We start from the raw sequence: 16254 nt of genomic DNA on the forward strand, positions 1-16254 counted from the left end.
CTGATGCATAATTAACTTGATTATCAACTTCATGTTTTTTTCCTGAAGGCAGGTGATGTTTTAACACTATCTGTATATACATGATATATACCCATGTGTAACTCTGATCTAGATAAATTGATATAAAATGCATTGAGATTGTGGTTACCATGGTATTTTACTGAAAATTTCACCAAAAAAATAATTTAACTATAAATATGAGAATTTTGAACATAACTTTTGACGATAATCCTAAATTTCATATTGTATAAAGATCTCTGAGGTTTCCAATATATTTAACAATCATTTTATTACAGATATATATCTAACAAGGATGTTTTCTTTATTTGCATTGTTTTGTTAATACTAAAATAGAAATACTTTTACAGTAAATCGGTGAGGAAAAATAAATTAGAAATTTAAAAAATTAACCGAAAACTTTCAGTTTCTCCTTCCTTTTTGAATCATAATTATCATATAAGGCATTGACCAAAGTTATTGGTAATACAAGGTGGTAAAATACAATAGAATTTTGAAAGAAGATGGGGAATTAGTCACAGAGACATCAAACCATACCAAAGAGCAAATAACAGTTCAAGCATCAATGGGTTTGAACACAGCAAGAAATCAGGCACTCTGAGAGGTGGATTTCAGCTGCCCCTTAGACATAACTATGTACTATTTCAGTAAAAATGGCTGTCACACTAAACTCCTTTAACCGATGTAAAATAACCAATTTAACCTTTTTACAAAAATAGGGCCGTTAGTTTTTTCGTTTGAATTGTTTTACATTGTCTTATCGAGGCCTTTTATAGCTGACTATGCGGTATGGGCTTTGCTCATTGTTGAAGGCCGTACGGTGACCTATAGTTGTTAATGTTTGTGCCATTTTGGTCTTTTGTGGATAGTTGTCTCATTGGCAATCATGCTACATCTTCTTTTTTATAAACACTCAGCAATATGCACAGTAAAACTTAGTTTAAAGAAAATTACTAAACCTTTATGAAGATGACGTCAGAACAGGTAATAGAAAAAACTAAGCAAAATGACATTCAGCATCTACTAGCAACATGACTTGTGATTGTAAAGCCCTGGAAAGACAATCAATTGTTGATAAATGTTGGTTGAATGCAGAGGTGGATCCAGAAATTCTATAAGAGGGGGCCCACTCCAGTCATACTTCAGTGATTCCTTATATAAGCAACCAAATTTTTCCCCAAAAAACTGATTTGACCAATCTTCTCTAACCTTCCAAAATCCTTCTAAAATAGGCTTTTCAAACCCATTTGTAGCATGCAATAAGACATGAGAAAGTGGTCATAATAAAAACTTGAAACAACAACCTCCATAATTATAATTGCAAAAAAGAACAAATCAAGGTAGTATTGACATGAACAGTTTATATAAACAATTGCTAAATATAGATTAAATACCTAAATATACAACCTATTTAGCTACTCCCACATAATTATTGGTAATGTATGCCTAATTATTCTGTAACAGGAAAATTTCATATTCTATAAAGTATATATACAGACAGGATGTTTATATCAGACTTATGTTTAAATTAATTCTGAAACTGTTCCAGAATTTCAAAACTTGAGAACTGAATTCAGGTTAGTTTTTTCTGCTTATTTTTTTTTAAAGATTTTATTTAATTCTGATATTAAATATATAGATATTAGATTTTTCTCCCAACCAACAAAAATAGACCCTTTTACTGAGACAAATTGTGCATATATATATAGTCAAAATAACTGTATGAGTAATGTATTCTTTTAGTTTGTCGCACTTCAAGTTGAAAGTTAAAGAAGAAACTAGTCATTTTGTTGTGTGACCTGGAGAAATTGGCATTGTCCTTAAAATTTAGTTCTGATAACTAAAACACTAAAATAACATAAAACATGCAAGAAAATTTAAAGTGTCCAAAGAGTTATGCCATTATGAATTTAAATCAAAAGGTGTTATATTTGACAGATTTGGTGCCTCTCTTTGTATATAACTTTTAAAGGTATATAAGCAATAATCTAGTTTATATATAAGAACATTTATCAAATAAATAAAACATAGATCTATATTAAGTCCCATACTGTCATTGTGTATTATTTCATGAAAGGGATAATTATATAATAATTTGGTAATTAACTATTTAAGTAGGTGTGAAAATACATGTACTTCTGGGGAATCAATATCATTAAACAATTGATTTAATTATATAACCATCTGTCATTGTCAAGAATACATGCTAATTAAAAGATCATTAATTGGTTGGTCAAGACTAGACTGGACAGGTACCTAGAGTGACACCCCTTTCCTGCAGGATGTGGTATTTGTAAATGTTTTAATTGGGGAATTTTCTTTTGTGTATTGGTGTTGTTATTTCTTGTGACCTGGTGAGTAGAAGACTTCAAATTTCCTTTACATGTTGATTTCTATCAGACTCTAAGGTTATTATAAGTTTCACAAATACTAAGTTATTTTTTAGCAGTTTTATTGCAGATGGTTCAGCTTTAATATTGCATAAATTGATCAATTCAAGAATACTGTTCAACATTTATATATGATGTTGGTTTTAGTATCACTGTTAAGCCTTGTTTTGGTTACAAGGAATCACTTGGTCCAAGTTATCGTCCTTTGGTTTTCGTTGTTAGGCCGTAGTGTAAACAGTATAATAACTTGCATGTTTTATTTGATACACTTTCCCAATTTATTTCTTGATATTAAATGCATGAAATATTAAGTAGGGAGACTTAATTACAGGTCAAAATAATTTGGGTGCTGAATCTTAATGTTAAGTAGGGGATTGGTCCAGTTCTAAAAGGTCAAATTTTATCACGTCTGAAGCTGTCAAACTGAATTTTACACCACCTTAACACAGAATTGTCAATATTTTGAGTTAGAGCTTGTAGAAGTTTCTATAATTTTGATATTATTTGTCTCACTGGTAGTACATGTACTTCGCTGTAAAAATCTTTTTGAGAAAGAGCAGGAGCGATATTTTTAATTTGAATTTATTGTCTAAAAGAAATGCACTACAAAATAACTGTGTTCTCAGGCCACTTACATGTACAGTTTCAATGACTGTCCTGCTTATCTCCATTGATCTTTAGTATTATTTTATATTTTGCCATCAGTGAAATAATATATTATGTCATACAACTTTGGTAATGAAACGGTTCTTGTGAAGTTGACAGCTATTTACATATAGACATTGAGTTTGAGAAAAAATAAAAAAATGTTATTTATGAAGGATCTGAGTCAGATGATAATGGTATGAAAATATGAAATGTCATATTGTGTAAATCAGGTTTAAATATTTTCATCTCTACTAATTGCCCTTGAAAGGTTAATGTCACACTTTATTTTGATTTTGTAGTTTTAAATAAATCTTTTGTCAGACAAATCTTGTCAATTGCATCTTTAATAAACTAACAAGTATTCACACATCCTGTCAATCCACTTAATGACCTTGAAGGTACAATTTCAAAATTAAAGATAATACATAGTACACATATATTTCAACACATGTTCATATGTCATAATTGATTTTTTGCATATTAATATATAATAATTGTAATTAGTTAATTGAAGTAATTAATTGTCTATTACAGGTAGCTGGTGAACATCGTTACCACCCTGAGTGTTTCCAGTGTATATGTTGTCGTAGTTACATTGGTGATGGTGACGCTTATGGTTTGGTAGAAAGATCAAAACTCTTCTGGTAATTTCACAAAAAAATTGTTCAACTGTGCATTTTGTATAGCATTTATTATTCTGTTTTAAACATTTCAGCCAATAAGACAGGCATATAATATGGGGTTTTGTTTTTTACAGGTCTGTTTCATTTCATGATTCATCAAATATTTCTTAAGATTGTATTACAAGATTTGCCAAAATCAAAAAGACCAAACAGATTGTCATAGGTCAGGGGCTCTGGCCGAGGCTGAAAGCTTTATTATTATAAATGTGATGATACATGCAGAGTACTCACAATTACAATTTGTATAAAGTAAGACTGGAATTAAGGGGAATTTCTAGACTTTTCAGTCTTTAGGAAGTTGGCATAACTTGGACTGATATAGGTTTATTATAATAGCTCAAAATTGTGGTTAAAAAAATAAGGATAAAACCCGCCAGTGAAATAATCTAATACACTTTTAATAAATTGACTTTTGCTTTTCAATGTATTTTTGACAAGAGTTTTGAAGAATTTTAAAGGTTTTGTTAAATGCATTGGTATCTAGGTGTAAACTGAAAGTTAACTATTTTAATTTTGTTTTATTGGAAGTTTTATATATGAATCATTTTGATTATGTATCATCGGACCATAAGAAGATTTTGAACTTTTTTAGAGGGTTTTTGATAGTCAGGAAATAAAATATGCTGCCAAGGTCAAATCTAAATCATTTTCATTCACACCTGATCAATCAACTAGCAGACATAGGACTTTTAAAAAGTTATATAAATGTCAAGGTCTTAAAAAGATACTCTTTCATAATTTAACTATATTAAGTACAAAAAGGGCAGATTGAAGCAATATTTTTTTGGCTAATAAAAGCAGGAAATCATAATATATTATAAGTATAAAGCTTTAAGGAAGTGAACTACTTTTTCATAATTGAACTATATTAAGTACAAAAAGGTAGAGTTTAACAAAGAAGGGACTAAAGATACCAAAGGGACAGTCAAACTTATAAATCTAAAATAAACTGATAACGCCATGGCTAAAAATGAAAAAGACAAACAGACAAATAAAAGTACACATGACACAACATAGAAAACTTAAGAATAAGCAACACGAACCCCACTAAAAACTAGGGATGGTTGCAGGTGCTCCGGAAGGGTAAGCAGATCCTGCTCCATATGTGGCACCGGTCTTATTGCTTACATGTATGTGATAACAAATCCGGTAAATAGTCTAATTCAGTATCTAACAACATTTGTTTAGGCCAACAATGACAGGAAATCATAATATATTTTAAGGATTCAAGTCTTTAAAAAATATTACATCCATACCCAGAGGAAGGCACTTAAGTTAGAAATGAATGTTCTGATGGATGATGTACATAAAGATGTGATTTTTTTGTTTCCATTATTTGAATCTAAATTTTGAAAGTAACATCATTGAGTTTTTTAAAAGTTCATGCAACACTATATAAGATAACCGATGTGACCATTACACTATAACAGACGTATACTTAATGAACATGATGAAAGAAAATACATTTGTACTCATAAGATCATAACTGATGATAGATGAATTTAGAAATGCAGTGAGTAAAAGAAGATCTGTAATGTAAGAACTAAATACACCTATAAGCCCTTAACCTTGATTGCCATCATTGGGTGTATTTAATTTGCACTAAGATATCAGGCTAGACACAAAATGATAAGTTTTAATAATTTAGGGGGGAATAAAGTAGCAATTTGACCTTATGTGAAAAAACATGACAAATGCAGGATAAACAACTATATCCAATGACATGGTGGATGGTGTAAGAAAAATTGTAACTTTACACTCTAAATAGAAAAAAAATAATCAATTTGAAAGATTCCCCTTCATAGTTTTTACTAATTTCTTCTTTATAATTGGTTGGGATAGCATTTGCACTTAAGTTTAAGTCATATTCGAACAAATGAAATGATGATTTTACTAAATGATCAAGTCACATTGACCTATAAATAACCCGAAAGAGCAGCTGACCTGAATAAAAATGAATCACTTCTTGATATAGTAAAAGTAAGGTCAAGAATTCAATTATTTTCAATTACATTTTATATAAATATAAATTAATTTTGATTAGATTAAAATGTCTGGTGATTATACAGGAAACTTACTCACACATTAGGCGGTACTTGTTTAATATCATGTAAGGGGATAATGAGACGATAAGATGTGGTATTGTTGTATATTTTATAAATAACTTTTTCCACGTTCTTTAGGATATGACATAGGAATGGTTTTCCTGACCAGAATTTCTCACTTTATTTCTAAAAAATATGACTTATGAAAACTGTGAATGAAATGAAAAATGTGTTAAAAGGTGTTTTGGACAATTACTGTATTCTTTGTTGGTAAGGGATAACTTTTTTTTATTGTTTACACATATATGGCACATGGCATATATGAGACGACACATACTCTGAAATCTAACTATGTCATCTATAGAAACACTCAAAATTTAAAAGTACACCACAACTCAAATAGTTTTCAGAGAAATGAAGAAATATAGTTGATAAACACATGCACAACATTGTTGTTGATATCATGAATATAAATGTAAACTTGCTCAATTATATAAGATTTAGATGTTTTTAAATATAAAAAAGAAGATGTGGTATGATTGCCAATGAGACAACTACCCACAAAAAGACCAAAAAGACACAAACATTAACAACTATAGGTTGTTAGAATTCTTTGATTTCAGAAAATTGTGATAAACATTTTATAATCATATCCTGAATTTTTATTTTGGAGAAGTCACATGTTAAGTTATTGTACAAATTTCTGACATGTGAACCACAAGATGTAGGAAATGGGAACCTTGTGATCATGATAAAAATGATATACCCATATACAATATACTAAAAACAGATGTGAGTTATAAAACAACAAGACAGTGTAAAACAAAACAATTTACACAAAAACAAGACGTCAAAATATGGTCGTCAAATGAAACTTCACTTTGTATGTGTATGACAATGTCAAGCTTTAGATCCCCATAATAATTAGCATTGAAAACATTTAACAGGGATTACAAAATGTATGAACATAGTAAAAGGTAAAGATCTGTCATAATACCAATATACCAAAATTAATGATACCATACAACCAGATATAATATAAAAAGAGCACTGACCAAGTTCTTGACTATTGACAGGCACAGAAACATTGAAAAGAGCCTTACAAAGTTTTTTGATATTCTAATTTCATTTTTTTTATTATGTTTTATTTGGATATGTTCTGTTGATAGTAAAGTAGTGTGCTTGACTTTGTCACATTTAATGGATCTCTATATTTTTGAATAAACCTAGAATGAGATCAATAATTTTGTTAATATTTTTTTATCATTTTAGTGGGAGATGTTACAAAAAGGCCAAGAATCAGGATTCTAACATCCAATTGAGTGAAAATAAACATTCTATTCAACTGTTGGATATACCAGCCACACCTGATAAAAAGAGAGGCCTAGATTATACATTGGAGAAACGATTGTCACAATACAGTCAGTCTGTCAGGGATAGTCTACAGTTTAATCCTCAACTAACTATTACTAAGTAAGTTTCTGTAGAGACTAGTAGTCACACTCTTAAGCATTTGATAAAGAAAATTATGTTTAAATTTGATTATTGGTATAGTGAAACCAAAGCTTATAGGAAAACTACTAATCAAATTGGCGAAAGATCTACCTGTAGTCATAGCAAAAAAGAATGCCAAATACAGCTCTAAAACTTTTGTTTCATAACATGGTGATGACGTGAGGAAAAGGATAAGATATTGCTGCAGCATGGAGGGTCTGACCTCATCTTTTTAGCTTTCAATTTGTCATCAGTGATAACCCTTAATCTATCTATATATACCGTATAGCGGGTTATTTTCGCGGGTGTAAAATTTCGCGATTTTCATTGAATAAGGTATACGAAATATTTTTGCGGTTATTATTTTTGCGGTTTCGAAACTTCTATCAATACCTTTGCATGTACACTTTTAAATTGGCGGAATTTATTTTGGCGATTTTGTTCTATCCGCGAAAATAACCCGCTATACAGTATATTGATCACTGGTTGTGTACACAGGTAATGCACTGCAGACTTTTATTTTTGTTTATTTGATTTCGTTGTTTTACCAAAGTCGGCAGTTGAACATATAATTTTGTGGCAAACCTATTCCTGTAAAATCTATAATGCCCACAAATAATAATGAATCTGCAGTATTCACTAACAAATAAAAAAAACAGATCATCAATCTCAGGATTTGATTCAAACAAACAAGAGACAACTATAAATACAAAAAAATCCAGTCACAATCTCATGCACTTTTGATAAAATTTTCAAAATCCACAAAGACTTAAAACTGTCCAACCAGTAAGAAATAAGTTAACCATTCTCAAGAGTACGTGTAATTTTGTATTTGTTAATTCAAATGCTTGAAGTATGGAATGATGAAATGTGTTATTGTTATACAAATTTTCTATTTTACAGTTTAGATCTCAGTCCAGAATTAGATACACTCAGCGTTGGTGATCGTATATTAGAGGTCAATGGTATAAGTGTCAAGGACAATTCTATAGAAATGGTAAGGTTAAAGGTCAAATATAATAATTTACCTTTAAACTTTGATGTGATCTACATGTAGCAGAACTTTTTATAGACTATGAAAAGTTTGAAATTATCTTGCAGAAAGATATATGGAAATTGGGAATTACAAATATACCTTAGCAATAGATGCTGTATAAGGGGCCATCCATAATTGTCAACCATTTTCCAAAGTGTACAAAACGTACACTTTTTCAACCCCCCACCCCCACCCTCCTCTAAAAGTGTACATCAACCATTTTCAGATTTTAAAAAAAAAGTGTACAGTAAAAATGTTGATTTTTTTAACCCCCTCCCCCCAAGTGTACGTTTTGTAGACTGGAAAATTGTCGACAAATATGGATGACCCCTAATGCATTAATGTGTGTTGGATAATATTTTTTTTCTAAATTAGCATCTTCTGCTTGTTTGACAGCTTTATGCTTTATACATTTTGAAATTGTATTTTTTGGTTGAAATTGTCTGATTTTTGCTTGTTAAATGTATGAAAAAAAATGAAATGCTAAAAGATATGATAAATATATTACAACATACAAAAATTTAAGACAATTTAGCTGATTTAAATATTGAGAAATATCAGATACTTACATATGTTACAAGGCAAAAAATCTTTTAATCATAATGATATGTACCAATATTTATATTCTTTCATATAACAATATTAATAAGCCATTCCAGTAAAACAAAACAAAAGAATAATTAAATTTTGCAGACCCCAGTAAAAACTGGATACTGAGATGTAGAACTTCAAAAGAGGGTGTTAAATATTTACAATGCAGTTTGAGTTCCCTAAACATAAACAGAGAAAATTTCAAACCTGAAGATTTACATGTGATGTGTCTATTTTACAGTTCAAACCTAAAGATTTACATGTGTTGTGTCTATTTCACAGTAAAAACCTAAAGATTTACATGTGTTGTGTCTATTTTACAGTTCAAACCTAAAGATTTACATGTTTTGTGTCTATTTTACAGTTCAAACCTAAAGATTTACATGTGATGTGTCTATTTTACAGTTCAAACCTAAAGATTTACATGTGTTGTGTCTATTTTACAGTTCAAACCTAAAGATTTACATGTGTTGTGTCTATTTCACAGTAAAAACCTAAAGATTTACATGTGTTGTGTCTATTTCACAGTTCAAACCTAAAGATTTACATGTGTTGTGTCTATTTCAGATTGACAAGCTTTTAAAGAACTCCAGTGAATCACTCCAGTTAACAGTAGAACATGACCCAGTAAAGTCTCCTAGATTGACAGACACACCTCCATGTAGTCCTCGGGAGAGTCCAGCACAGTCAGATGATGTTGTCATCATTAATGGGGTCTCTGTCAAAAAGAGGCTCAAACCACATCTCAGGAAGTAAGATATTGACAATGTAGTTAAGGATGTACACCTCTGAGGAGCCAAAAATTTCTAGAATTAAACTTTTTTTCTTAACCTGATTTTGGGGTTTATAAGACTGTAACAAAATAATTGACAATGAAAAAATCATATGGTGGTGCACTTCTTTTTTTGCTACGGCCCTTCGAAAATGCCCAATTTTGATAAATTTCCCATTTTTCATCGATTTTTACCTATTTTTGGGCTATTATCTGGAAAAAAATCCCAGTTCCACAATTAAACCTTTTTTTCATACTTTCTATAAAGATGAAGTGGACCAATCTGAATAAATTTAACCAAAAAAAACTATAGGTAGGTGTTAATATAAGAAAGTTTTATCATACTTTGACGCTTTTTGGGGTAAAATTTACCATGCTGTCATTTTTCTATTTTTGTGATTTTTCTCAGTTTAAAGAACAAAATGCATATTATTTCAACTTTTTTGTTATAAATGATTGATAGAAAACATATCTAAGAAATTTAAAAAGACCAAAATGAAATGGGATGTACATGATTCTTGTAAAATCATTTTTTGTATCCCACACCCATTTTCTCAAAATTATGGCTAAAAATACTGACTTGAATGGGCGTAAAATTTTGAAAACTGCATTACTCAAAAACTGTTCATTGTAAATACACAATTTTTTCACAGAGATATATTGATTATAATATTTTTTGGAATTCATTGATATTTTCCACCTGCATCACATGTTTTGGAATTAATTCAAGAACGAGATTTCAACGAGACTGAACAAGACTGAAATGTCAGAAGAATACATCCTTAAGGTTTGGTTCTGTAAACCAACAAACTTATTTTTTATTATCTAAAATTTTTAGATTGTTATAGCTTATTTCCTAATGCTTGTAGAGTAAAACTTTGGCTGGCTTGCTTGCTTTATTTATATAAACATTTACCTAGGCTTTTGTAATTAAGAATTGAATGCTTCTTTTTGTAAATTTATTGGGGTGTAAAAGCGTTGACCGAAGTACATTTTGTATGAAGCGCTTCATTCTAAAAATGTATGCATGGTCAACGCTTTTACAACCCTATAAAGTTACAAAAAGAAGCATTCAATACTTATAATTACATTTTTTAGCTAGGATCATGAAAACACGATTTTTATCCAGTTTTATTTAATTCACCTGTGTACTTTATTGTGGGACCTTGTGTCATCATGCATGATAAATGTTATTGTCTCATGCAATTGTTTACAGTATAACATGTGATGTGTTGTTAGCCAATCAAAATAATGTATTATAATGAAACATACATCTAATGTAATTATTTAAGATTAACATCTTCAAACAATATATATATATACTATATATGCATAATTAAACCTGTATATATATTATATTTAAATTTGATTTGATGTTATACCAATTACAATTGTACAATATACAAACAAAGCAAGCAAGCTAACCAAAGTCATGCTCTACATGCATTTGGAAATTAGCTGTTAATATGCAAAGTTTTGCATGTGATTTCTTTTGAGTTTCAGCTGACAAGAGAAAAATTTCAATTGATGCCAAAAAAATGTGAATTTTATTGTCATTTATTCTACAAGAGATAAAATACTTCAGTGGACTTTTAATCAAAATATGTTTGCTTGTACAACAATTGTAGAACTGTGTGATTTACATGATGAACATAATATACAACTATAAACAAGTGAAAGGTTCAACTAGCTGTCATGGTAGCAAGACTTAAATATAACAGTTGTTGTCCAGTCCTTCTGTTGATTGATAATGTAGAACTTTTAGTTATGTGAGGTTTTTGTATTTTTGCCTTTTTGCCTTTTTGAATAAAAGAGGGAGAAAGATATCAAAAGGGACAGTCAAACTCATGAATCGAAAAAAAAATGACAATGCCATGGCTAAAAATGAAAAAGACAAACAGACAAACAATAGTCATGTGACATGCATGACACAACATAGAAAAAGTATAAGCAAGACGAACCTCACCAAAAACTAGGGTTGATTAACCTTTGAGTTTTGTATTTTTGTTGCCACTTTGTTACTGTAATGTAATCTTTGCTATATTTTATTGTATTGGTTCACACATTTCAATGTTGATATGTTTGTGAAACAAGGACTCTGATATTATGGAGGGAAGTTAAATACAATACGTAAAAGTTGTAATTTCAAGACAGGAAACTGATATTTTTTTTCACTTCCTTTCAATCCTACAAATATAATTTTCCCATACTTCATGTACATGTAATGTCTATATTGTAAGTGATTATTTATATTTTTAGAATATAATTTAATTTTACACTTATGTTCATTGTATTAAAGATGTGTTAAAATTTTAATTTAACTTTTGTATTGTTGTACAGATGTTATTATTTAATTGTTAAAATTTTTAAAGAACACCTGAAATATTTAATGTGAAAAGTCCCTTTCCAAAATATATTTTACATTTTCCTAGTATTTGTAACAGACAATAAATCTTGCTTTCAACACCAACGACTCATGAATAATTTAAAACTCTGTCTCCACCAGAGACTAAATGATATAGAAATTTACAAATAAAGTGCCTTCAACACAAGCATGACACAACATGAACACAAGCCACAGTGCAAAGTAATCTATAAAAGCTCCTGAAATTACAAATGAAAAACCATTCAAACAAGAAAATAAAAACCTGATGTATATACAAAACCTTTATGCTTATTTCAATTATTTATTTGTCAGAAAATAAGTGTATTTTGTTGACATAATAATTTATGAATAAACTTTAATAAGATTCGAAATAAGTGGCCAGCATTACATATCTAAAGAAATAGTAAAATAGGATTTTTTCTTTACAGTTTGAGTCCTTCGAGAAGAAGAAGTAAATCGCCATCACCTTCACCGACTAGTCGCCAAAAAAGTGTTGATCTCACTCGTGCTCATTCCTTCCGATTACAGAACCTTAATCATCGTGTCTTCCGAGCTAGTGATCTAATTCATCAAGAAGTCATAGGTGCTGGATTCTTTGGACAAGCCATTAAAGTTGTCCACAAAGTTACGGGGGAAGTTATGGTGCTAAAAGAAATGATTAAATTTGACGAGGAAGCACAGAAAAGTTTCCTCAAAGAGGTAAGTTGTTTTATTTAAATTACAGTTACTGTTTTACTTTTTACGATGAAACTGATTACTGTGAATAGTTTTTTTTCTGGATTTCCTGGGTTTCGGTGAAACTCAAAATAAAAAAGTTCAGTGGAGTACAAATTTTGAATAGGCTTGTATAGAGACATTGGGAAAACTTTTGAGTCAATATTCACAAAAACAAATTATGCTCTAAAAGAGGTTAGTTGTTTTATCATCTTATCATCTAACAGTTATTGTTAATACAAATACTTGTTTTTCCGTAAGAAAAAATATTATCAAACTGATTTCTGTGAATTCTGTTTTGGTTGATTTCCTGGGTTTAGGGGAAGCTTAAATTTTAATAGTTCAGTGGAGTACAAATTTGTATAATGCTTGTATGCAGACTTTGGCAAAACTGTGGAACAAATATTCATGAAATATTGTTTTGCTCTGTCCAGGAAAATTAGTTCTTAATATACAGTAAACAAAAAGACATCTCTTGTGGGAGACTGTGTTGATGCCAAGATATTACAGTTTGTTGACGTATGAACTATATGCTTCCTGTCCTAAAAACACAAAAATAAATGGAAATTTATGTTTTCATAGAACTTCAAGTAAAAAAAATATCCATTTTTGATGTCATGAGAAGAACAATTATTCATAATTTTTTAACAATGAGACCTATTTCCTATCTGTTTTGTTTTTAATTTGATTCATCATGATAACATCGAATTACTAACTAAAGAATTCAAATATAGAAAAATAACTAATGAATTGAAATATAGAAAAATAACTAATGAATTGAAATATAGAAAAATATTCAATGAGTGATCAAACAGCACATTATTTCATGAATGCTCATAGCTCATACGTTAAATATTTTTTGATATTTGAATTCTTTGATTAGTAATTCGTTTATTACATTGACCATGTGCTTTTTAGTGGAATTAAAGTATGAAATACAATAGAATTGTTTGTTATATATGTAAGGTATAATAATGATCAATAATTCATATTTGAAACAAGCGTCATTTTAAACCTACTCCTGAAATAAATATTTTTCTCATTATTATTTTATTTCAGTGTTATTCGGTATGCAATTAATTTTATTTTTATTTTCAGGTATCAGTGCTTAGGAGTCTGAATCACCCGAATGTTTTACAGTTTATGGGTGTGCTTTACAAAGATAAGAAGCTGAATTTAGTCACAGGTTAGTCTATTTTGGAATCATATTTTGATGATTCATGATTGAAATGTAACCAAATTTTTCTTCATGTCTGTATAGGTATTTAATGTGGATTCATTTTTATGCCCCACCTACGATTGGAATTATGTTTTCTGGTCTGTGCGTTCGTTTGTCTGTCCCGCTTCAGGTTAAAGTTTTTGGTCGAGGTAGTTTTTGATGAAGTTGAAATCCAATCAACCTGAAACTTAGTATACATGTATGTTACTTATGGCATGATCTTTCTAATTTTAATGTCAAATTAGAGTTCTGACCCCAATTTCACGGTCCACTGAACATAGAAAATGATAGTGGGAGTGAGGCGTCTATGTACTGGGGTCACATTCTTGTTTGTAGGTATTCTTTGTGGAACTACAATTTAAAGATGTAACTTTATATATTTTCTTCGTTCCTCCTGTATACAAGAAAAACATGCAACTATAGAACACGTAGAAACACAATTTTTCTTTTATATAAAAAAATATACACTTTTGAAATGAAATAAATCCATGTTTATCTGATCAACAGAGACTGTTAAGAACAACTCTACATGCATTTCCTTTTGCTGAAAATTATCCATGTACCATAGGTCTCTGCAGTGTAAATAACAGAAAGTTCTAACTGACATCAACAGAAATCATTTCAATTTTAATGAATGTTTGATATTTGTTCTGATTTCAATAACTACTTGTTTTATTCATATCATCAAATTATATAAGTATGCTAAATAAGATAACTGTGATGGTGTATCTTAATTCACTTACGGATAACACAATATATTTTCAAGATTTTAAAAAATTATATTTTATAACAATTCTTTAATACATGGTGAATGATTTTTGTATTTTACAGAATATGTGCCATGTGGAACACTTAAAGATCTCTTACATGACATGAACAAACCATTGTCATGGTTACAGAAAGTTAAATTTGCCAAAGATATTGCTGCTGGAATGGTATGTTGTAGTTATTTAAGTATTTGAGAGTGAATATAATGGGTCAAAGGGAGGCAACCACATATAACACGTTAAAAATAAAAAAGGGAAAATAAATAATTCCCATTTTGGCCCAGTTTTGATATTTACTTTTTACATGAAGAATATGTACATTAATTTGTACAATAGGGACATTAAATACAAAAATAATCATAAATTCTAAACAATTCGTCAGATTCTTCTCATTTTATTTGGAAGAGTTTTGATACTCAAAGATAGTTACTTCAATTTTTATAAAACAGATTTTCTCCAAATTATTTGATATGTTTACTTCTATAACAGTCTTATCTAAAGAGTATTGACACTCTTTGTTGTGTGGTGTTCTTTTATTTCTTGACTTCAAGAGTACGGCCTAGTACTATTAGTACCATTTATAATACCGCAAAGTACTACTACTCTAGTTATAGCTCTTTTTACTAAAGAGTATCACATTTTTTAAGAGTAGCAATACTCCAAAAAGCGCTAGAACACTCCGGTGATTATTTTTCTAGAACCATTTTTTAGCATCTAGACTAGAGTTTTTTTTCTGACAGAGTATCGATACTCTTTGTAACTTCTTTAAGAGATTCGATATTCTTCAAAACAGGTTTCTACAATGAGCATAATGAGAGTATTGATACTTTTGGAAATAGATTTCTAACTTGAGAGAATCAATATGCTTTTAAAAGATTTTCTACCTTGAGAGTATCGATACTCTTTTAAACAGTTATCCACCTCGAGAGTATCGATACTCTTTCAAATCGGCTTTATACCATTAGTATATTAAGAGTATCGATACTCTTTGAAATAGATATCCACCTCGAGAGTATCGATACTCTTTGAAATAGGTTTTATACCATTAGTATATTGAGTATCGATACTCTTTGAAATAGGTATCCACCTCGAGAGTATCGATACTCTTTGAAATAGGTTTTATACCATTAGTATATTAAGAGTATCGATACTCTTTGAAATAGATATCCACCTCGAGAGTATCGATACTCTTTGAAATAGGTTTTATACCATTAATATATTGAGAGTACCGATTCTCTTTGAAAAATGGTATTCACCTCGAGAGTATCGATACTCTTTTAAACAGCTTTCTGCTTTGAGAGTATCAATACACTTTTAAAAGGTTTCTACCATGAGCATATTCAGAGTATCGATACTCTTTTAACACATAGTATGATTAGAACTCTTTTAACACGTGTTCCTACCTTGAGTATGATGAGAGTATCGATACTCTTTTTAAACATGTTTCTACCTTGGGTATGATGAGAGAATAGATATTATTTTATCTATTTT

The 16254-nt window shown here is 29.8% G+C and overlaps 1 protein-coding gene across 4 annotated transcripts in view; it reads left to right on the forward strand.

Moving 5' to 3' along the window:
* The window catches only part of LOC134728167 (LIM domain kinase 2-like), a 67813-nt gene that overhangs the window by 12973 nt on the left and 38586 nt on the right, over positions 1–16254 (forward strand). For 3 of the 4 annotated variants that reach the window (XM_063592650.1, XM_063592651.1, XM_063592652.1), the window contains exons 3-9: positions 3591–3700; positions 7057–7257; positions 8182–8275; positions 9473–9657; positions 12492–12762; positions 13876–13963; positions 14828–14931. In XM_063592650.1, the coding sequence (XP_063448720.1) occupies positions 3591–3700; positions 7057–7257; positions 8182–8275; positions 9473–9657; positions 12492–12762; positions 13876–13963; positions 14828–14931 (1053 nt within the window). Of the gene's footprint in view, positions 1–3590; positions 3701–5683; positions 6055–7056; positions 7258–8181; positions 8276–9472; positions 9658–12491; positions 12763–13875; positions 13964–14827; positions 14932–16254 lie in introns of those variants that run through there. The other variant, XM_063592653.1, reaches the window with a different exon arrangement.

This window comes from Mytilus trossulus, chromosome 8 (genome assembly GCF_036588685.1).
Source record: "Mytilus trossulus isolate FHL-02 chromosome 8, PNRI_Mtr1.1.1.hap1, whole genome shotgun sequence".
NCBI classification, from domain to species: domain Eukaryota; kingdom Metazoa; phylum Mollusca; class Bivalvia; order Mytilida; family Mytilidae; genus Mytilus; species Mytilus trossulus.